At 42.7% G+C, this 23,610-nt stretch overlaps 1 protein-coding gene across 22 annotated transcripts in view; it reads right to left on the bottom strand.

Moving 5' to 3' along the window:
* The window catches only part of ANKHD1 (ankyrin repeat and KH domain containing 1), a 122,617-nt gene that overhangs the window by 61,585 nt on the left and 37,422 nt on the right, over positions 1 to 23,610 (bottom strand). For 18 of the 22 annotated variants that reach the window (XM_054217828.1, XM_054217827.1, XM_054217829.1 and 15 more), the window contains exons 3-10: positions 17,855 to 18,011; positions 13,258 to 13,405; positions 12,364 to 12,511; positions 11,073 to 11,306; positions 9,379 to 9,473; positions 5,182 to 5,419; positions 4,782 to 4,973; positions 3,233 to 3,342 (exon numbers count right to left, since the gene is read on the bottom strand). In XM_054217828.1, the coding sequence (XP_054073803.1) occupies positions 3,233 to 3,342; positions 4,782 to 4,973; positions 5,182 to 5,419; positions 9,379 to 9,473; positions 11,073 to 11,306; positions 12,364 to 12,511; positions 13,258 to 13,405; positions 17,855 to 18,011 (1,322 nt within the window). The remainder of the gene's footprint in view (positions 1 to 3,232; positions 3,343 to 4,781; positions 4,974 to 5,181; positions 5,420 to 9,378; positions 9,474 to 11,072; positions 11,307 to 12,363; positions 12,512 to 13,257; positions 13,406 to 17,854; positions 18,012 to 23,610) is intronic. The other 4 variants (XM_054217812.1, XM_054217816.1, XM_054217815.1 and 1 more) reach the window with 2 other exon arrangements.

Raw genomic sequence — 23,610 nt, 5'->3', positions numbered from 1 at the left:
TTTGCCTATGCTCTCTCTCAGCTTCTTTGGGAAGCTGAAAAAGTCCTTGACTAACATAAAAAACACCTGGCAACAATTGAAGTAATATGCATTATCAGCATCATTCTCACAGCAAACCCAAAACACAGCAGCTATTAGCAAGAAAATTAACTGGCTGAAACCAGGACAGAAGACAAGAAAGATCTGAGGTCTTATAGTAGGTTATATGTTTTTCCAAATCATGGAATAAAGGCTCTGAATTGGGAAGAAATGAGAGAACTGATCAGAACAGATCCTGACAGCCAGTGTTTATTGTTCCTTGAACTCAAGAGCATTTGGGGAAGAAAGATCAACTTACTTTCCTCAACCTAGAATAAGGGGGGAAAAAAAAATCCCCACAAAAACTATGCTCTTTGTCTCCCTGGTCTGGAATAAAACAGAATATGCAGGTGGCTCAGAAACCAATAAAGTAACACCGCCACAATCCTGCAGTAGCTACATCTCTACAGGTAAATAAAACAGGGCCAGGAGATGAGCTTAGGCATGGACCACTGGTTGTTCACACTCTTCCTTTGTGCTGGCCCTGTCAAGAACCCCAGGGAGGAGACCACCAGGAACCGTTCCCAACAGGCAGCATGGAAAGTGTGACATCAGGCTAGTCTCCACTTATCTCAGAGGCCTCGCACCCTCAAGAACCCCTTCAAGACCTCATCCCACAACCCAGGGGTGTCCGATGTGTGCTCCCAGTATTGCGTCGTGCAAACACCGCTCTGGTGGGCTGCATTCTTACGGACACAGGGGCACAGCACAGCTTGGGGGTGTTCAGTGGGTGCCATTCGCCCTTGCGATCAGAGAACAGCCCTCAGCCCTGTTTTATCTCAATGTTTAAGACATAACCAGTGTTTTCCTCAAAACGGACCGCCTCGCAACAGGGTCCGATGTCGCATGTCCAGCTCCTCAGTGACCGTGATATAAACCCCAGGTAGAAAGAAGGTTTCCGGAAAACAATGAAACATCAACAAAAGCAATCCCAGGAAAGACTGAGGTTGCTGGATGAAAAGGAAAAGAAGGAAGAGCAACTCGAGATGTACTTCCATGAACACCAGAAGGAGAGCAAAAGAAACTAGACAAATAACGACATGCTGACCAGAGGTCTAAGTCCAGATCCGCATCCAATTCCCTACACCACCAGAGACCTCCTGGGACAACTTGATGAAATCATCTAACCTCATTTAAATTACTCATGCATGAAAACTGAAATCTACAAGAATAATCTTCCACAGTGCCAAAGAAGCTTTCTCATACTCCAGCTTCAGAAGCCTTCCTCAGAACCATTACAAAGATAACAAATGTATTTAAAGCAGCTTACAACTTCTAATAAAGGAAAGCACCACAGAGGCTTGAAAGGAAACTGCTCCAAACCCGAGGCACCTGCTGTAGGCACCGCTGCAGTTTTGCAGGCATTTCCCCACTTACTTACAATCAGAATTCAGAACCGGTAGATTTATATGGCAGCTCTCCCTTTCTGGTGCAATTTTCCTTTGCTCCCTTATTATATTTTTCCTTGACAGCCCCCCCGTTTTGATTGGTAGTACAAGAAAATGCAGTAAAATAAAACTTAACTTTAGAAAGGCATGTGATTTTTCTCAGCAATACTGATAAGAAGGAGATGCTAACGGCCACGAACACCGCTCAACTTAGTGATGAGAGGAAAAAATTAAAAATTACAACTCTATTAATTTTAAGTGACATTTAATTGGCAACCCTTGCACGTTTTTAAAAGTTTATGCCTAGCAATTTATTTTATTTTTTTTTGTTCCAGGCTTTGCTCCTCACTATGAGATACTTCATACTGAGGAGCAAATATATAAGTTTTCATATATAAGTTTTTATAACCAAGTACTTAATTTCATTTTTTTTTTAATATACCCAATAAAACCCCAAAAATCTGTCCTGCCTCTACTGAAGTGCCTGATGCTTGGTACCCAACACTGACTCGAGCAAAGTGCAGCAGGTGGGACAAAAACCCCACAAACACCCCCCCGCCCCCATTCGCATGATCTCCTCCCTGGCAGTAACATAGGAAGCAGAGCTTTACTGCAGAAGAATTAATAAGGCCTGAAAAAAGTACATGCACAAATAAGAGTACAAGTGTTATTAATTCACAGTTACAGCATTAATTTATTTATATTTGTAAATATGAACTTAATAAAATAAAATACTTTGTGTAAGACTGAAATTTAAGTAACTTCATTAGATGTTGATTTATCAGGTTCAACGATGAACTATTCTGGCATTCTTGATATTTAAAAGGAACAAAAACCCTAAAATATCCAACCAAAATGCCAACCCCCTCCCAAGCAAACAAAAAACCACCCACACAAGCAGACAGTGAGGAAAAAGAAAGGAGAATAGTGGGAGAAAGTACAAAAAGGCAACCAAAAGAACAATCTTCCCTGCTTATGCCTTATTAGACATAAGTCTTCTAAAGGAGTTTAGGAGCCTAACGTATCCATTGCTTTTTACTGCTTCAAAGGCAAACAAACATTATCTCCCTGTCACTGATGAAGAGGCAGTTTTAGGTCTCCCGCTAGATGATACAGAAAAGCCAAGAGACTTACATAAACCACCTTGGTATGCTTAAACGTGTTACAGAAAATAAACTCTGTGAAAGCAATATACTAAAACCAGGAGTTACAAGAAAGAAAGTAAAAAAGATCGTATTCTGCTGGTCATTTAAAAGGCATTGTTTAGTTTGAGGGGTTTTTGTGTTGCTAGTTTTCAAAAGCTAAGAGACTTACAGTGTTCAGAAACGAACACTAAAATAGAGAAGCAGTAGCTCCTAATACTAAACCATTTTAAATTCCGAGCTGCAAAGCAGGTAAACTCTAGATCCACAGGAGTTTAAGAGTAATAAAGTAGCACCACGAAGCAAAGTAGCAAAGCAGAAGTATATCCTGCCAGGCAATTAAACTTAGGGATAATACTGAAATGAAGATAATCAACTGTCTCAAGTATAAGCTATAGGTAAAACTTTTGACTTAACAAATGAAAGATTATCCAATAAGAATCTTTATTTTTTTAGATCAAACAGAATATGCAGGCTTTTTCAAAAGTTCCTCTCATGCCTCTTTTCACACCCACATACGAGTCTCAATTGCTAAATTCGCCTTCCTGCTCTATAAGCGCACAAGCTTTGGCCTAGCGTTTGTAACCGAAGTGCTCTCCCCACAAGAGGCAGCAGGAGTCTCACCAAATCGGCACCAGCTTGAAGCAACACGTCTGCGACGTCAGTGTGTCCATTTTCACAGGCATAGGTCAGAGCTGTATCTCCCGTCGCTGTGGTGGCATGAACATTAGCTCCTAGAAACAGAACGTTAATTTTTTCTTATTGGACACCTCCTGATCAGCCATTTCATATCAGATAAACACAAAAATCAAGGCACTTCATCTGTGGCAAAAGCTGTATCCTACTGACCGACAGCTTCCACCACCCAAGGGCATGGCTCTCATGGTGAAAACGGCTCTTGGAGTAAAAGCAATCTGAGGAGAGGGGATAAGCCACGGCTCAGAAAAAGCAATCTAAGCACTTAAACCTATATGCTCACTTACTCCTAAGTTCCCTCTACAGCAATGAGGATGTCAGTTGTTACAACAAATAAAATGAATCCAGACAGTTGTCTAGACTATCCATTTGACATGGAGCTGCATGCCAGGGAAAATCAGACAAAATGCATGTAGTATTAATACTAATTCAATAACAAGACCATACGCTTCTACAAATTTCATTTTTTCCCTGCTCTTTAGAATCATTTGCTTTAAAACCATTTTGTTGAAATAATTTGACTAGCTTCATATATGCCACCTACATGAAAACTATGCATGCCTCTTGCTACGTAACGCGTTATTCTTCAAAAAAAGATGCCAAATGTGATTGGCCATGTTCTTATTTTCAAGGTGTGAGATATATTCAGAGACTCCGTGATGCCAAAACAAGGCTCCTCAATGAACCTCCTACACGATCGTTAAGTGCAGCGCAAGCAGTGTTCCAAGTGAGCTGGTGACGGGTGTCACACGCTGGTCTCACCGCACTGAGACACAGTTGTTACTGTCCCTCCATGAGCAGGGAGCATTACTCTCTAGAATTACAAATCCAGACAATTTTTAAGCTTATTCTCAGAAAAATGCATACAAAAGGAAGATTTCCGAAATGCAGCTCCTTTTTATTTATTTAATTTTTTTAAGCTGTATTACTGCACTTTCGTCTCTACCAACTTTAAACTAACAGATGAACTTTGGAGCATCATTTCCCCCCAACTCCAGCAAGATTTAATTTTTGCAACTGGACAATGCAGTAGCAAAACTCATTCATCACAGAAATTCAGCTAATTCCAGAATCTGTCCTGCGCACTATTTCCCAGGGCACAATTCCTAAAGCACTGGTTATTCAGGGAGGCTGACTGCAGATAATCAGGCTCAGTCAAAGCAGGGGTAGCATATAAAAACAAGCATTATCTGTATTAACATTTTGTCCTAAATGCAGTTAGCTGGAAACAATGTTCCCAAGTTGAGGGTTTTTACATGTGCAACAGCATCCAGTGCTCAGTGAGACTCTTTTCCTCTGCTTAACAGTATCAAACAATAATTACATGTAACATATGTTTTTTTCTTCTTGCTAAAGTATCTGAGATTATAGTTTCTTGTTACCACACTGCCACCATCAAGTCCAAGTATCTTCTAAATCATATAGAACACTGGGTCTCTAACATCCGTGGGCTAGATCATGTGCACTATACACATACCTGCTGCCAGCAAGTATTTCACCAATTCAAGATGACCCTCTTGAGCAGCTTCCATCAAAGGTGTTGAGCAACCGAGTTCTATATCAGCTCCTGCCTTAATAAGGAAGTCAGCTACTTCAGAAAACCCTCCACAACATGCCAGAGTAAGAGCCGTTTCCTGTGTTTCTTCCGTCTGTGCGTTTATATTTGCCCCTAGGAAACAAAACAGCCGTTACTTTAAGTGACCAGGCACAGGGCAGAAAGGTGAATGGTCATCACCTCCACAGTCTGGGCGTTTCAGCTTTGCAAGGAGCAGCGACAATCAACTCTACCTCAGAGGAATCTGCACAGAATACCTAACGGCAAACAGTCAACGCTGCATTCTTCACAGGGAACGCTCAAGAAATGCCAGTGATCTCACCCTGTGCTAGTAGCAAGGCTACCATCTCTTCATGGCCTTCCCGGGCAGCTTCCATTAGAGGAGTATAACCTTCGTCGTTAACTTCCTCCAGGTTAGCTCCCCTTTCGATCAGGAGAGCTGCTAACTCCACGTGTCCACCACAAGCAGCCAGAGTGAGCGGAGATTCAAATGAATCTGCAGGCATGTTCACTTGAGCACCACTGTCCAAAAGCAAGCGTGCCACTTCCACGTGCCCATCCTACAAAACAAAAGGTGAACACAAAAATCAGAAACAGTTGGAGTCGCTTTATGCTGTAGTTGCAATCACTATCGTACTAGCTCTGAAAGTGATCCTAAAAAGACAGTGTCTTTTTACTTATGATGGTTCAATTTATGACATGGTTATGGCAACACTTTGATTAAACTGACCTTCAGGTTTCCACCTACATCTAAGTTGGGCTTAAATTTATGAGGAAAAAGAGCTAGACATATGATGTTTGTGTGGGTTCTTTTTCCTTCTTTCTCGAGGCAGTAGGGAAAGAGTTATGGGATAAGACTTTCTTAAATATCCACCAAAATACCTGAGAAACAAAAGTAACAGAGATAACAAACAAGTACCATAAGCAAATAAACCCACTCTATGACTAAACCCCAAAAGAAGCATTGGAAAAAAGATTTCCTCCTCCTTTGTAGTTGATTCATGGCTTCTACAGACACAAAAAGCTCCAACCAGCAGTTTCTGGATGCTGGGAAAGATACCTACTGAGACACTGAAGTGGATTACAATGAGGTAGGTAACGGGAAGAGGGAAGACTCAAATACATCTTACAGGAGACTGCAAAGCGCCTTGGGCTGAAGCAATCTTTGCCACAGAGGGAAGAGAATACAGATCGCCACAGCAGCCTGAGCGCTTACCAATCAAAGCACAGAAATGCAGCTGTCAACTTCTCAAGCAACTACTACTAAGCTCGTCAATGTCAGACCAAGCACCAAAAACCCATGTGTCGTAGTTTAACCCTAGCTGACAACCAAGCACCACACGGCCGCTCGCTCGCGGGAAAGAGAATCAGAAGGGTGAAAGTGAGAAAACGCATGGGTCGAGATAAAGACAGTTAATAGGTAAAGCAAAAGCCGTGTGCATGAGCAAAACAAAACAAGGAATTCATCCACTACTTCCCATGTCAGGCAGGTGTTCAGCCATCTTCAGGAAAGCAGGGCTCCATCAGTGTAATGGTGACTTGGGAAGACAAACGCATTCACCCAACATCCCCCCTTCCTCCTCCTTCCCCCAGCTCTATACAGTGAGCATGTCGTCATAGGGTATGGGGTAGCCCTTTGGTCAGTCGGGGCCAGCTGTCGCAGCTCCGGCCCCTCCCAACGCCTCGTGCACCCCCAGCCCAGCGCTGGCAGGGCAGGGTGAGGAGCAGAAAAGGCCTTGATGCTGCGTGAGCACTGCTCAGCGGTAACGAGAACATGCCTGAATTACCAACAACACTCTTTTCAGCACAAATCCAGAACGCAGCCCCATACTAACTACTGTGAAGAAAATTAAGTCTATGCCAGCCAAAACAAGCTCACCGCGTTTCACCTACAGCGTGGTTTGTAGAAAGCCACAATACCTCTGAAAAGGGGAAAACAAAGAAGTTTTGGCATTAGGAAAGGAGAAAGACTGGCACGGTTTCTCCCTCTCACGTCATTTAAGAAACTGGGACCCAAACACGTGGAACAATTTGGAGAAGAGATCTTGGAAAACTGAAACAGACTACACCTAAGGAAGGGGGAAGGTCAGAGCCATGCACAGAGCGCTCAGTGAGATGAAGGTCTGAGGGTCTAATCAGAGGAAGTTTCATGCTAGACCTTTCCTCGGCACACATAGTTAATAGGATAACTTAAAGATGGAAAGGGAACTCCAAGTAAAAGACTTGAATCAAAGCATGCTCTTTGTATCTCAGCAGAGAGAAAACTACTTGCTGCCTTGCATATTGCAGGTGCATAGGTATCAGGTGCACCACCTTGGGCACTCCATTTGCCATCCAAAGAAATATGGGGTTCTTCCAGAGGGAGTAAACTGTCAGCCAGCTTTGATGAGTTAGAGCCCTATGTCCTGCCACGGTGGTTCTCCCGGGATTTGACAGTTAAACTAGCCCCAACACATGCTGACAGATTTTTGCAAGAGAACTAAAGGATACTTCTTCCTGAGGAAGACATAAAAAGGGACAATTTCAGTGCCAAACAGCCGATGTTTTTATGTTGTGTCCTTGGGAGGAAATCTAAATAAAATTGAACAATACTAAAGAGCAAAACCAAAAGACATGCGAAGACCTCTGCCCCAAGGTTCAAGCCAGGGCAGTCCAGAGTAGAGCAGTGATACCTAGGGGTGATTATAAAGTTATAAAGCTAAGACTTCCACTAATTCCCAAAATTAAAGAACTTCTTATGTATTAAGAACAGCAACCTCAAGCAAACTACCAGTTCCCCCTTCTCAACTCACCAGAATTGTCAGGCAGTAACTCAAACAGCTAACGCAGAGCTAGAGAAGAGGGGGCAAGAGGGATACCCAACACGCGACTCCTGCCAACGCTTGTCTCAAGCTGACCATGAAGGAGGCAGTAAGTAACCCCAGACTGGTGGCAATCAATTCTGCAAATTAAGGCCAGGCTGTCGTTCTCAGAGAAGCTGGCTGAAAGCCAACAACCTCATCTAACCAAAGGCATGATCCTAGGTGTGGTACTCCATCTCGACCAGAGACGCTTGAAAAATAACTGGCAATCAGAGACGAAATGCCTCAGCTCCCTGTATTTGCAGCATTCATTAGCTGGAAACCAGCGAAGACTGGGAAAAGTCACAATAATTTGGTGGGATGGTTCCCTTCTGCAAGGGTGCAGCCAAAAGATAACAAGGAAAAAATTCCATCATTTGACTTGGAGTTGCAACTTCAAAAAAATCAATTTCCTCTCTGTTACTTTTAAAGGTCAATACATGCTCTGTAACACAAACTAATCTGAACCATCCGAGAGCTTAAAAACCTGCAGGCAACCCACACTACTTTATCTTCGCCACGTGAGACACTTCATCGTCTCCAAGTCAACCCAGTGCTCAGACTTTACCATCATGAAAGAAAAAAAAACAAAACACACAAAAAAAGACTAAACCCAAACAGAAGCATGGGCTGATTAAAACACGTAGTGTGCAGTCACGCTGCAATCTCCTTTAGGTGACAGCATACACCCACTGCAGCCGCGTCCCTCTGAACTCCTTACTGGCACTAGGCTCTCCTGCAGGGAAGACTATTCAAGGATACTATTACCATCTCACTATCGGAAGACTTCAACACAGCTCGAGACATAATCTGACCTTGATCACTTGCATCACCTCCTCCCAACTGCACTAAAAGAACACTTGATCCTCCAGCACTGAGAGGACGGGAAGAACGTTGCTGCCTGTCTTCTAAGGATTAGAGGCTGCTGGGAGCAAGTGAAGTTTTCCTCCGTTCGCTGTGCCTCCTATGAAAACAAGGTCCCTGTTCTTTCTTCCAAGAAGTTCCCCATCTTGAAGAACAGATAAAAGGTCTGGTTGCAGACACGCTTTGACACAATAGCACACTCTTTATTAAGACGAAGCCGTTGGAAAGGGAAGTTTTCACTCAATGGCTGCTTTGAAATTATAAGAGTTGCCCGAGAACTAAGAACTAAACTACTTTTGACCTACCCTTTTCTTTTTAAAAGAAAAACCTCACAGCACCATTTACTGAAACCTGGAAGAAAGCAAACCGTCTCTACATGCAAAACACTTGCCGCAGTGCTGAGAGGACACGTGCAACGCATCAGTCACCCAGCTCAGGGCACTTCTAGGAGGCTCATATCACGATGGTCAGAGAGATCTTATTCATAAAGACAAAGGTGTACTCTTACGCTACAAAAGAAACAGTGACTTGGGCTCGACCTACGACTTCACTGCACTGCAGATGAGTCACCCCTACATTCCACATAGGGAGCATTTAAAACAACACATCACAAAAATTAGAACAATTTTTGTATGACCAATTTGACTGGGTGGCTGTCCACCCGTGGTCACTACAGTAAAGGCTTTCTTAAGATAAAAGCTAACACGCGCTCGCTTGCAGACCCCAAACAGCTTGTTAAAAAAGGCTCACTTTATTTAATCAGCTCTTTTATTTCTCTCATTGAAAAGGGAGCAGTACGAATAAGGGCTATTTACCATGCAGGCCTCCATTAGCGCCGTGTGCATCTCATCCGTCTTATGTTCTTGATCAGCTCCAGCTTCAAGCAAAAAACGAACCATGTCTAAATGGCCTTCAAATGAAAACAGATAAAAATAAATACACATTTAATATTGTAAACTTTTAGAGGTACATACAATACACAATGAAATCATTCAGATGTTCATAGCTCGCTGTTGCAATTTTTACAAGTTATAATTCACAAGACTGCTCTTTTTAAAGTACTCTAAAAAATACCAATGCAAAACGGCCAGCCAGACTTTAGACAGTCTTCCCCAGAGGCACTGCCCAACTACGAGATGAAGACAGACCTCTCTCATTCAAGTTTAGACACCGGCAGCTTTCCTTGTGACTTCAAGCTATAAAAGCTGGCTTATTCCTTATTCAACTATATAGTGACGTATCATTTAAGTGTTCCAAGGCAGCACACGCGCAGCCGAGGGGATTATCTTTTAGAGGTAGATTCATGTAGATCTGAACTTAACTTTAAGCTTTTTAATCCTAGCTTTCACAGACATATTTGTGAGAACTAAGATACACACACATTGTATCACATTATGCTATCTGACAGTATTTTTATAAGCTTCTACTGAACTTTACCAATACCTGTTTTCAACTCTATTATGGTTTTTGCCATTTTAGAATTTTTCTCTTACATGTTATACATTTTATCCTCTCAATGAGCATCCTCCTCCAAGACAAGACTTCATTTTACATGAACTGAGAGGAAAACAAAGTAGCTCAACCACCTTGTCAAACATAATACAGGAAATCTCCACTCAATGAAGTTCTTCCGTTACATGACATCACTCTGCTAAGTTTTAGGTCAGAAGAAGCAAGAATGCCCCTCCAATGTATCCAGGAGTACTATCTACCGAAAGTTCTCTCTAAGGAACTACTATATGCTTCAGGAAATCCATGACAAATCCAGATGCAACTTTTCAGATGAGTTACACATAGCGTGCATCCTCCGATTCTGACCACAGAGGCAAAATCTGAAGTTACTATGAGGATAACCCGCATCCTTATAGCTTCTATTAGGAAAAAAAACGAATGTTGGAAGTTTTATGGAGGTTTTTGGAAAGAAAAAACCTTGGAAGCACACTGGATTACCATTGCAGTAAGTTACTTCATACTGAAACTTTAAATAGCAAAAGATATTAAGTCAAAAGTCCATAAAAGTTCATAACACATGACAATTCACAGACATCCTCCAAAATTACACTGAAGGAAAAGTATCCAGTAATAATACTAGCATTTTCACCCCATCAGGTATTCCAGGAACATTTGTTCTAACTTTACCTTTTCCTAATAACTGAGAGAGATGTTTTCAGAACTTGCAGATAGTTGGTGAGGGGAATCTGCATGAAATAAGGGATGTGGTGGTAGGGGAAGAGGAGAACGGTGACGTGTCAAAGCACAAGTTTGGACGCAGCAGTCACAGGTTTTCACCTGCAATGTGTCGAATACACGTCCGCCACATCTGGACTCAAGCAGACAGGCTTAATGCCACTACACCATGGATGATCCCTTCCTGACATCGACTTTAAAACCGAAACCCAGTATTCCAAAACTCTTAAGAAAATATTCAAAGTATGGCTGGAAGCTTTAATTAGATAAATCCTAGCAAATAAATTTAAACAAAAATAGAAAACAAGGCAAGAGACAATACCTTTATAGCATGCAAGCGTAAGTGCACTTTCTTTGAACTCGTTGGAGTGAGTGTTGATTCCCGCACCGTATTCCAGCAATACTCTTGCAACCTCAACATGACCTGCACTGGCTGCTTCCATTAAGGGGGTATGCCCATTCTCATTGTGGTCTTCTATATTAGCACCGGCTTTCAATAGCACCTTCACTATGTCAACAAAGCCCCCAGCACACGCGTAAGTGAGGGCCGTGTTCCCTGCAGAGAAGAAGTTCACATGAAAGCTCTTTCTGTCACCCACTCTTAATACAGGAAAGGAAATTAGTTTTAACAGCTCTGAACAAAACCAAGTACATCGCTAGCAGCAGCCATTTACCTCACAGCAACGTTGCTCCAGCCAATAATTTCAGGATGGGTATAAAATCCCAACACAACTGTAACGTGAAAGAGTTTTAATGCAAAGCCAATATTAAAAATCGCGGTGTTTTTCTTTGATGATTATGTTTCCTTTCCTACTTCAGCACACAGAGAGATCAAATGCACACACAAAAAGATCAATGAGTAACTTTCACGCTCCCTATAGAGAGTGTGGGCAGGGGGAGACGTGTTTGGGGTTTTTTTGCCTAAGAGCGTGTCCTGTAATTCCTTGAAAAAAAAATCTTTTCCTGGCTGGATGAAAAAAATGTTTATAATTTAAATCTCCGGTACTGTAAGTGACAGAATCACATAAGGCTCATGTTTTAAATGCTACAGTCAATTTTAAGGTAAGTTCTGTTTAATACGGCTAAACATCAAGATACAAAGAATATTTCATAGTTCTGACACCTGACTTTTAAAATTTGAACAAAGTTTAAATTCTATCTCAATATTAGCAGAACCCAACTGCAGGTTAATAGCCTCAGCAAGGTTAGTTAAGCTGTGATCAAGCATCAGCAACGCAGACAACATTCAATGCTCCAAGAACTGTACCTCCTCTTTGGGAAAAATTAATAGACTGAAATAACTGGCCTTGACCAGATGTGTCCCATGGTCATCTTACTGGGTAATTTTGGATTATGCAGACGAAAAAAAACCCTAAATTTCATGTGGCTTTCCCAGGAACAGTGTTTTCCATTACAGTTTATATTAAAAACAACCTTTAATAACGGCCAGGTAAGACTCTGAACACATCCACTATGTATCTGGCCTATTCTTAATAGTTCCTGTCATGTTTTCTTGTGAATGAAACTATTAGACAAAACCACAGGCTTTCAGAACAGCTGCATGTCTTTTGTGCCAGTCTTACTAATTCTTCGTGTTCCTGCTTCCCAGTTACCTGTTGAAGACTGTGCGTTGACATCTGCACAATGAACAAGGAGAAGTTTAACAATATCTACATAGCCTCCGCTGGCAGCTGCCATTAAGGGAGTTATGTCTCCTTTATTCCCTCGATCTTCAACGTTTGCATGCATTGCTAGTAGCACCTAGAGAAAAAAGTTCACTTTAATGAATAAATTTTAACACCAACATTTTGCTTTTAGTTCAGTGAGGCTTGTGAGAATGATGTCCCAGCCAGCTGTGACGTCCCCTTGCAGGAACATCCCCCAGTGGTGAAGCACAATGGCACTCCCTGGGACCATTTATAATTACTGCCTGCACCGTGCAATGCTTCAGGAAACGCTGCTTTTCTACATTTATTCATATCTGCTAAAATCATCAAGTGACGGTGCAATATTGACATTTTCGAAAGTCATAGGGCAATTCACTGGACAGAATGACACCACAGAAACGCAAGTATAAAACCCAGAAATTAACACAAATTAATGCACTGTTGATAGAGATGTGATTAACAAAAGGACTGAGTGACTGAGACATGAGTTTTTAGAAGGTAACCACTTGCAGTGTTTGATTTTTCTGCTATTTTAGATCTTATTGCAATGTCTGCTTGGCAGAACAGCTTGACTGCATCTAGAACAATGCCAGAAGAGTAGATACACCATAAAACACAAGATACGTTCCTCAGACACGTCCCTGAAGCCTAAAGGCATATATGACGGCATTTTCCACTAAGACGACAAACGGTAACTGGAAGCCCACAACATAGTAACTGATATTCTGTTCAGATTGTAAGAAATTACTATAATCAGAATAGCTAAAACATTTACCTACCAAGAAAGCCCATTAGACAACGCTTCGCAAAGGTTTAGTTGTGATTACATTTGTTACTTACTTGTGCCAATTCATAATATCCGGCTGAACAGGCCAAGCAAAGGAGACTCTCCCCTTCTTCAGTATGTTCATTCACGCTTCTTCCTTCATCCAGCAGCTTCCGGACAGCATTTACATCCCCATCCGAGCATGCTTCTGCCAAACTGCGACTGGAAAATCAGTTACCACAGAATAAGCTCAAAATAAATCTGAAATAGAGGGATAGCTTTCCTAGACAAGGAAGAAGTCTTTACTTAAAGACTCATGACATTAGTACTAAGCCTTACTAGAAAATATACCTTACAGATTTTTTTTTAAGAAAAAGTATACAGGTTATTTCCACAGGTGAAACGGAGATAAAGACCTTGCTTATGTCTAAATTAGCTCTCATCCTCATCAGTTGCTAACTCACATAAGCTCTCATATATGCTCAAAACTAGCTAATTTCTGATGTTTGCAAGATACAGATGCAAGTCTCGCTGATGCTATTCACACTTCAGTGGAATGCCAGATGCACAGAAGTTATGGCCGCAAGAAACTGCTGACTACAGGTACCAAGGCAAATTTCTAGGAGAGATAAAGCCAAAAAGCACACAGCCTAGTGCCAGAGACCACTAATACTGAATACTGAAACAAGACACACTTCTGGCCGTTGTCTCTCCTGTAGCGAGACTATCTCCCTCTCTGCACTAGCCCAAAGCTTTTTGCTTTTAATTGAAAACACCGGTTTCTTAATTTAAGCAGCCATTTCAAAGAAAAATCCTTACCTTACCTAATGACATCTTGAAGGAAGAAAGGAGAGGCGCCTTACAGAAAGAACTTTACTGTGTTTCCTGTCATGCACTGTTAAAAGCATGTTACAGAAGTTTTCAGACGGATGAAATAAGCCAATTGAACTGCACGTTTTTTAAACAGCAATAACAAGACAAATCCTACATGGAACACCACTAACTCATACTTAAAAAAAGCCACAAGAGGTAATTACAAGCTAAGAGTTAGAAGGAAAAGACAAGACAGACCTGAGTTCTTGGCACCTAAAAGCTCAGAAGTCTATAATGACTGCTTTAACCGTCACTAACCCTGGAGTAGAGAGAATAGTTATTTTCCCTGAGACCTACGAAAGTACACTCAACAAATCTCGAAACGGGTGAGCTGAGCTTCAGTTTATTTCAGACCAAGTCACCTGTCCTTTAAATCTTTTTCTGTACAAAAAAAAGTCTAACAGCAAAGATAACTGTTAAAGCACTGCTGAACAGAAGTGTGAACAAGAGCAAGTCATGCTCAGTACCAACTCCGTTACACTTCTCCAACTGATGATATAATTTTATTTAGAAAATACATGCAAGGAACCATGGTCCCTCAGCCACCGGGAACCAAATGACAGTAAATACCCTGGCGGGAGGGGAAAGGGAGGAAGGGAGGAAGAGCCATCTATCATAAACACTAGTGAACTGTACGTGATGCATTCCTATCAGTATATTTTATTTGCAAGATATGGAAGCTTGTTACTTAAAAGAAGAACTAGTATACTCAGATTCATTAAAAACCTCAAAACTTCTACTTTTATTCTGTGTTCACTCAAGAAATTCACTCACAATGAAGAAAATACCCATTAGAGCACAAAGTTCCCTGAGGAAAGCATACAAGTTTCAGCTTTCAGTTGTTCAAAGCTTGTAACGGTTAAACTGTGTTAAGTCCCTATTTTAAAAGGAACTCATCCGCCATATACTCCAAAATGAAATAAACTGTGCTAACTGCTAGATAAAAGCTGAGATCTGACATGACCAGTATCTGATCACTTACATTTGCATTGCAATCACCAAGTATTTTAAGCAAAACAACTGGTATTTTGGAAAAGTTTATTATCTGGCTACATAGTCAAGTCCCTGTACTGCAGCAATGGGATCCACTAACAGGCTGCAGGATTCTCTCAAATCTACCACCTTCTCCTAGGAGATGGTAAGGGACGGCTGTGTGCTCACGGCACAAGCAGTCGTCACACAGCCCTGCTGTGGCTCCCACGTGACATGGCCTTTACAGCTGGGCATCCCGCCCTCAGCTGGGAGGGTGGACATTCCTGCACTTTTGCACACCCATAGTCTAGGCTTTGGAAATGGCTTTGGAAATGGGAGCCACCCAACACCATAACCTGTGAGACAAACCCCGAAACAGATCCATCACTCTCAGAAGATGACTTTAAGCCACCTCATATAATACAGAACTGTTGCAAAACAAAACATGCTCTTGGAAAAAGCTAATAAAACAAGACTCGTACTTGATTCTAGTTGACCCAGGCACCTCAAGAGGTCTCCCAGTCTGCTCTCTGCTCAGCTTCCCTTTGAGATATTTCCAAGACATTTTGTAAAAGTGACAAGAATGACGCTGGGATGCTCTTCCAAATGAAGCTCAGGACGCTGTTGACCTTTGCTCCAAGGGTGCATTGCTCGCTCATGTTCCACTTGTCCGCCATGAAACTCGTGTCTTTTTCTCCAAAGTTGATTTCCAGCCATTCAGCCCTCCCCATCCGTACCAACGCACACAGACATTCCTCCTCAGGTGCACAACTTCGCATTTCCCTTTGTTGAATTTCATGAGATTCCTGCGGGCCCCTTTCTCCAGCTTGTCAAGGTTCCTCTGAACGGCAGCACAACCATCTGGTCCACTAACAACTCCTTTCAGCTTTGTACCATCTGCAAGCTTGCTGAGGATGCACTCTGCACCATCAGGTGGGTCACCAATGAAGATGTTAAACAGTACGAGCCCCTGTAGTACATCACTAGCAACTTGCCTTCACCTGCACTCTGTGATACCAACAACTCTGAGCCTAGTAGCTCGGACAGGTTTCAATCCACCTCACCGCCCACCTACCCGGTCTGTACTTCATCAGCTTGTCCCACAGGACACTGTGGGATACAGTGTGAAAGACCTGCTAAAGTCAGGATAAACAGCACCCACAGCTCCCCTCTCACCTGCAAACGTAGCCATCTCATTGTAGAAGGCTATCAGGTCAGGCTTGATCTCCCTTTGTAAAGTCACGCTGACTACTTCCCATCGCCATTTTGTACTCGCTGTGTTAGGAAACAGCTTCCAGGAAGATTTGCTCCAGCACATTTTTTTTTTTAAGGGACCTGCCTACAAGTCTTTCTTGCCCTTCTTGAAGTCAGAGGTGACGTTTGCTTTTTTCCAGTCCTCAGGAACCTACCTCATTCCCCCAGACCTTTCAAACAAACCGAGACTGGCCCCTCAGTGACATCAGCCAGCTCTCTCAGTACTCACGGGTGTGTCCTATCAGGTCCCATGAACTTGTCTGCTGGACTATGTCCAGCCTGTTTAAATGCTCCCTGACCTGATACCAAGCAACCTGGACCTCCTTGGTCCAGACCTTCCTGCTCATCTCCGGGGCTTGGGATTCCTGAAAGCAAATCTCACCAGTAAAGGCCAAGGCAAAGGCAGCATTCACTACCTCTTCCTCTTCTGTGTCCCCATCACTAGGTCCCCTGACATATTCTGAGTCAGGCCCACATCTTCCTTCATCTTCCTTTTGCAGCCGATATTCTCGCACTAGGGTACCTTGTTGTCTTCGCATGCCCTTTGCCAGATTCAACTCCAGGTGGGCTCTGGTTTTCCTAATCACATCCCTAACCGTTTGGACATTGTCTCTATATTCCCCATGGGCCACCTGGCCTGCTTCCACCTCTTGTATGCTTCCTTTTTATGTTCAAGCAGGCTTCCCCAGTGTATAGTCATCTCCCCATGTTTTGATCCACAAGTAATTCCTCTAGCTTCAGTCAGGAAATGAAACTATATTTGTTTTATATTTGTATTTACATTTGGAGCAATGACTCGAGACTACTGCCCTTACTGTTAGCACGTTGTTTTGCAAATCCCAAGTCTGAAATTCAAGAGGACATCCCTATGAAAGGAAACTTAAGACTTTCCATTTTTGTTGCTAGATCTGCAGATCAGCAGTATATGCAGTCGCACCACCCCAACAGTTTAGGAACTATTTGCATCACTTGTCAGAGTAGAAAATATTTCGGGACCCCTAAAGACGGTTTGACATTACCAAGTAGAAGAAAGCTTTTGGCGACATAGGACAAATCCTCGGTTCTGTCACCACGGGAATTAAATGCCATCCTCATTAATTATCGGTTACAAAAAGTTATCAGATAATACAGTCTCATTTTTTGCTAAGTTCCTGAGCAAGATCCCAGGGCAAATCACTGCCCTGTAAGTATCAGTATTCTCTTCCAACTTCTCCAATGAACTAGAATCGTTAGTTTGCAACCAAGTACGCTGAGGCAGTAATTAGAGAGCTATCACCAACACTTCTACAGCTAAGACTTTAACCCACTTTTGAAAAAGAAATCAACCGTCTAGTACACAGAAAGAGCAGCAGGTTCCAAAGTAACGTTTTTGTACTTTTCTCTCACACTTTTGAAGCCAATATCCTGATGGGACAGCAGTTACACCTTCTGATTCAGTAACTCTGCATCTGCTAGAAGGAGAGCAGATACATTACCAAGTACCAACTACAAAATTAAGTGAATTGGAAATTAAAAATACAAACTCACATTCTATATTTGGGAAACGGAGGGTGGGGAGCGAGCAATACATACTTGTCCACTTGTCCTGCATTGTGATTGTTCTCTGCTCTCATCCGCGTCAATGCAGCAGCAGCTTCATCCAGTGCGCAGCTGACAGAGGACGTCAGTCTCCGGAGAACCTCAGGATCTGCGAAGGCTTTACCATCAGCAGTGGACAATTTACCAATTCCTTCAGTGTATGTTCGTTCATCAGTCAGGTTAGTATGAAAGTCACACAAAAGAAATGCAAAGACACTGTTTTAGATCTCAGCCACATGCACTATTAGTTAAAAATCATTTGCAAACATGCCAGAAAATCAGCTACTTAAAAGTAACTGTTAACATTTGCCTAAGACCTGAACATTTAATTAACTATAATATGGAAGTAAGAAAACTATTTTTCAACTGGAATCTTCATTACCTGTCCCAAATTCCCAACTCATTCCCTTGAAGAAAAAAAAAAAAAAAGGCAAAACAAAACCAAACCCAAACAAACCACACCTCCTGGGGGAATAAGGATAAATCCAGGGGGAAAGCCCAGAAACAGAAGTCTGGGAAACCAGTATTATTCCACAGGCTTGGTTTAGTATTTTCTGAATGTGAAGAATCTTCCAACCTAAAATGTAAAGTTGTTACCCCTTTCCCACACAACTCCACCCAAAATGAAGTAGACTTAGCTCTGATACACCTTTTCTTTTTTAAGAGCAGGAAAAAATTTTAAAAACCTACTACCTTAAATTCCCAATAATTTAACATTCCAAGTTGTACAGTCCTAGCTACAGTCACAAAAACTATGAAACAGTATTTCAAATATTTTAAGTATACTTGAAATCAATGCCACCTCTACGCTAACATTACACAGTAGAAATACTTAGGCACAAGAAACTTTGGTAACAGCTTCTTTTTTAAAAAGTTTCTTTCCTGTAAGACTAAAGCTGAAGGCAAATATGGAACAGTACTGTAAGAAGGCATTTATCCCACTCATTTGCATGGATGATGTAAAATTATGGTAAAGCTGTGTAGTTTTACTCCACGCGGGTTTTTATCCATATAGTCCAGCACAGCCTGTTTCACACACGCAAACGTCACTGCACAGCTGCCTCTGCAGTGTAGGCAGGGCTTATGTTCGCATACACAAATGTGCAAATAGTGTAAAGAAACGCACTGGTGAGTAGTACACACCCCCCCCAAACCAAAACAATCGATTTCACAGGCTACAAAAAGCAAACGGTTACTGGTTTACAGATTAGCGAGTTTCACCAGCGGTGAATCAGTAACTTTTCCATTCCTTCGCTTTTAAACAGGGTCAAATTACATATAAACCTCTGAAAATAATGCATCTTATACATCAGATGATTTGCTATGTGCAGCTCTCTGCAAGACCGGTTTACGTCACGTCTACCGCAACCCAGCTTCTAACTATTACAGAATAAATACTGAAATCATACTTTGAAAGTTTCAAACATTGTCTTCAGACAATGTATTTCCCCAGTTTGGGAGAATCCAATTTGTTTCTCATTAATGTAAGAATCAATACTTACCACATTTCTCCACCCTGAAAACAATTTAGGCCAGTATACGCCGGGCACGCTGTGTTACACTGCCCTACAGCACGGCTGTAGAGCTGGGAAGGGCTGGCTCACAGTATTCGAACGCGGTGTTGCTGGAAATGATGAAGACTCCCTACCCCATCGGCAAGGCAGACACCCACGATGGCACGCAGACCTGGCCACCTGAAACTGAGCGCGGGGCTCTGAGGGCTGAGGTGAGCTGCTTCGTCAGATCCAAGTGTGCTACCTCCCTGGCTCCAACACCCTACCTCTGGATCACTTCAGCAATGTCAAGAGGCTAGGAAAAACAATTTATAATAAACTGACCGCTCCACCATAAAATGAGAAGTTACAGCTAGATCTGTCCACGCCACACCCATGTGGGTTTTGGAGACGGACTAGTGCGCTACAGAGCGACCAGAGCAGAGGGGCCACGGATTCCCGACTCCGTGTACTTGAAGAGGCTACCAGCCACACACCCCCTTCCACCTCCAAGCTGCTGCAGCCGTAACCCTTCCAGCCCCTGCTGCTAAATTGAGTGAGGCTATAAACAACAAGCCTGAAGCACCACAGCTCACACCTCACATATTAACGTCAACTGAATTTCTTGTTGGTTTAAAAGGGGATGCAAGTCGTGTCGGTCACGGCAGGTGGGACAGCAGGGGATAGTCACTGCGAAACTGCACCGGGGCACCCACTCAGTACCAAACACACAGAGAAAGTGATAGTTTTGACATAGATCTGCTCCCCCAGGACAGCTCACAGAGTAACTCACTACACAGATGTTTACAGCAGCTATTTCTGGTGGCAGCGCTGGCTTACGCTAGCTTGCAGTGTACACAAGCAGTGCCGAAGGAAAGAAAAGGAATTAAGTCTTCACAACTCGGCACAGAGGCCTCCTCATCTAGTAGGACCGCTGCGACCAAAGCTGAACGCTACGGTAAGCAAAGTGGAAAAGTACTCGAGAGAAACCTACAGGACTTTGAAAAATGACCCCTGAGCGAAGGCTAAAAAAGCGTGGATTTAGCTAACAAGGAACAGCACAACAGCAGTTTCCCTCCACTTAGACGGGTCTCACGGAGGAGCTGACAAACAGCTCTACTGCTGGCAGAAGAAGTGGGAAATAAAAAGTCCAGTCAAAAACACTACCACCACCACAAACAAAGAAAAAAACACCAAACAAAATGGCCTGGCCTGAAATTAAACTGGGTATATCTCGATTGTTTCCAATCACTAAGATCAGACAGGTTACCTACACTTTACTAGTCTCTCCATTTCCGAAGTTTGCTTGTTGAAGCATTCATATACACAGGATTTTGGGAGGCAAGAGAAGTCCCACCACGGGTCTAAGTCCTGTGTCCTATAAAGACAAAGGAACTTCAACCACCACTGAGCTCCTGCTCCAAAGTATCTGCTTCCATTGGTCGCTGCTGGTGGTTTCCTGGAGGACTTACCAACCACAGGTCACCGGCTCTTCCTTCCAGCTCACGAAAGCGCACATCCAGCGCACTGCAGTTCCTGCTTTGTTCCAGAAAAGGTGCTATAACCACACCAAGGACTTTGGGAGAGAAGGCAGAAGATGCCTTTTATTTACCTCAGCAGCTAGGGGTCAACCCAGGTGCCGTACCCAGCCGTTAATTTCATACCTTTTTTTTTTTTTTCCATATTGCACATGCCAAAACTAATTGACAGCCACAGAAGACATCAGAGCAGACATTTGTTAGGCTGGATGGAGTAAAAGGGAGACGGACTCCAAGAATTACCACTGCAGACACCCATTCATTTATTTCCCTTTTGCAGGTTTGCAGTACCATCTAAATAATTGCTCAGTTTTTCTTTCTCTATGATTTAGGATGACTATGCCAGAATCTTACTGCTGTAATGCTCACTTATCTTTTAAACTCTAGTTTAATTGGGTTTGTGTCCATTTCGTAACTATTTGCTCTTGTGCCACTCTGCCAGGTGTTCAAGTCACCTCATCCACACCGGGACAGCAGCAATCTCATACGCACGGGGGTGCACGACTAAACCTCCGCTTGTCTCATCCTATCCAACACACACTGACAGCATCCTCAAGACCATCCTCCATTTTTGTTCAAACTCATCCTTCCCGCACAGGAGTGATCACAATTTCTCACATTATTACGGCCTCACTAGCACGTACTGACGACTGATCTGGCACTACACGAACTGAACTCCAGTGCTCGACACTGTGCTTCCTGCGGGGCAATGGCACGTTTTCAGGAACAGAAGCCACCACAGAGGTTGTGTAACGACACCTTTTTGCGGACTGACCGCTGTTGCAGGATAAGTCTGAAAAGAGAATACAGGAGCCACTGCAGACTGTTTTTATTGCGAAAACTCTACAGACATTAACCATATGGAGATGGTGACATTCTCAATGCAAAGTTACAGCTTCCCACTAAAATGTTCAGAAGCAAGCCAAAAGGAAGTGCTTCCATACAACATGAGCTGCCATGCAAAGGCAAAAAAGGTGAATTTAGAAATAGATTAGATAGGTCCATAGAAGGCACAGGCTTTGCAGTAATACTAAGAACAGTGGTCCCGGAAGCCACTATTTAAGGACACTCCTGAACAAGAGGCTACTGGATGGACAGAGAGAGGAAAGACTATCACCTGTACTGTGATTTTACCGCTTTACCCCCAAGTGTCCACAGCTGGCCGCTGCAGGGCACAGGGAGCTAAGATGCACCTTCAGTCTGCCTTTGTGCGGCGGTTCTTTAGCTGAGCACCTTCTGCTGAAGCCACATGGCAGTCTGTTCACAAACCCTGGCAGGGACGAGGCCAGCACCATTATCCAACAACTGAAGAGAGAGCTCTTAACCATCCCTAGGAACAGAGGAGTTGTGGATGTCCCATCCCTGGAAACGTTCAAGGACAGGTTGGAGGGGCTTTTGATCAGCCAGACCTAGTGGAAGATGTCCCTGCCCACAGTGAGGGGCTTGGACTGGATGATTTTTAAAGGTCACTTCCAACCCAAAAACTTTTCTATGTCTCTTCTGATAGGAAACAGATGACCTAGCTCCTCCCCATCCAACACATCAACACACAAACCGTAGATCTCAGAATTAGAGAGAAAAGTATGAGTTTCAAGATCTGCAAGCAGATTAATCCTTCTACTGGGCCACAAACCACCAATTCTATGGTACACAGATTCAGGCTGCATCTGAAAAGGGTATTTACACCAATTTAAACAAGTCAACAATTCTACAGTTTAACAGAGATGAAATGACCGGTACAACTAACTACTGGTTGAGTTTGGAACAGGTGACTGGTTTTTTCCTAAAGCACTATGGCACACAGCATGGCTGAACTTAGCGGCAGATAATGCCAGATGTTCCATGTGTTAGTGCCATATTTAAACTATTTAAATTAGCCTGAAGTCGGTCACAGAGGTGTATTAGAACATGGATCTCACCTTTCGAGGGAAAAGCTTGCTCATCAGATACACACCTACGCACCTATAACCAATACTCCGATTCAAAGCACGGGTTTCCTTGTTGACTTCCAGACTCATCAGGATGTTCCTACCATGCAAGTACCAAGGTCAGAGTTTTAGGGTAACCTCTCAGTGTCACGTTCCTAAGTTTAACAAGGCAAAGACACAGATATCACTTCAGAAAACATGGAACACAACCAGGTTTGTGTCTTTGGAAAAAAGAGCAGGACTTTATACCACTGGTGTGATTTTGCCATGAGGAATCAGAGATTACATTCTCTGAAAAACACGTTTGTCCGTTTCCACAATTTGAACACAGAAGTTGAAAGCCATCAATAAAGCTTGAAGAACTAACATGAATAACCTTGGCCAAAGTTGTTTCAAGTTCACTGCAATAAAGGAACAAGTCAGATACCCACACTCGGGCAACCATTCTGTTCCCTTCTCTTTCAAAAAAAGGAATATTCTCATGGAAGCACCAGTTGCTCTGCCCTCCCTAAATGGATAAAGTTCATATCAAGGATAAAGAAAATACTTAAGTGCAGTTCTGAGCTAGTAGCGCGTAATTATCACCAGTTTTCTAACGGACCCCAGCTCAAAAAAAAAAAAAAAAAAAAAAAAAAAGAGCTGGGTCCCACTGATTATGATTACGTGACCACACCGCAATGGAAAGACAGACAGACTTTAGATGCAACTCAAATTATGTAATTATTTCAGTCCATCTAAAGTGGGAGTGGATTGTGCTGGCTCTGTTTTCTTGTAAAAAACAGTCCAAAGCC

Source organism: Rissa tridactyla, chromosome 11 (assembly GCF_028500815.1).
Source record: "Rissa tridactyla isolate bRisTri1 chromosome 11, bRisTri1.patW.cur.20221130, whole genome shotgun sequence".
NCBI classification, from domain to species: Eukaryota; Metazoa; Chordata; class Aves; order Charadriiformes; family Laridae; genus Rissa; species Rissa tridactyla.
The sequence above is the reverse complement of the archived record's forward strand: the minus strand, read 5'-3'. Positions and strand labels throughout refer to the sequence as shown.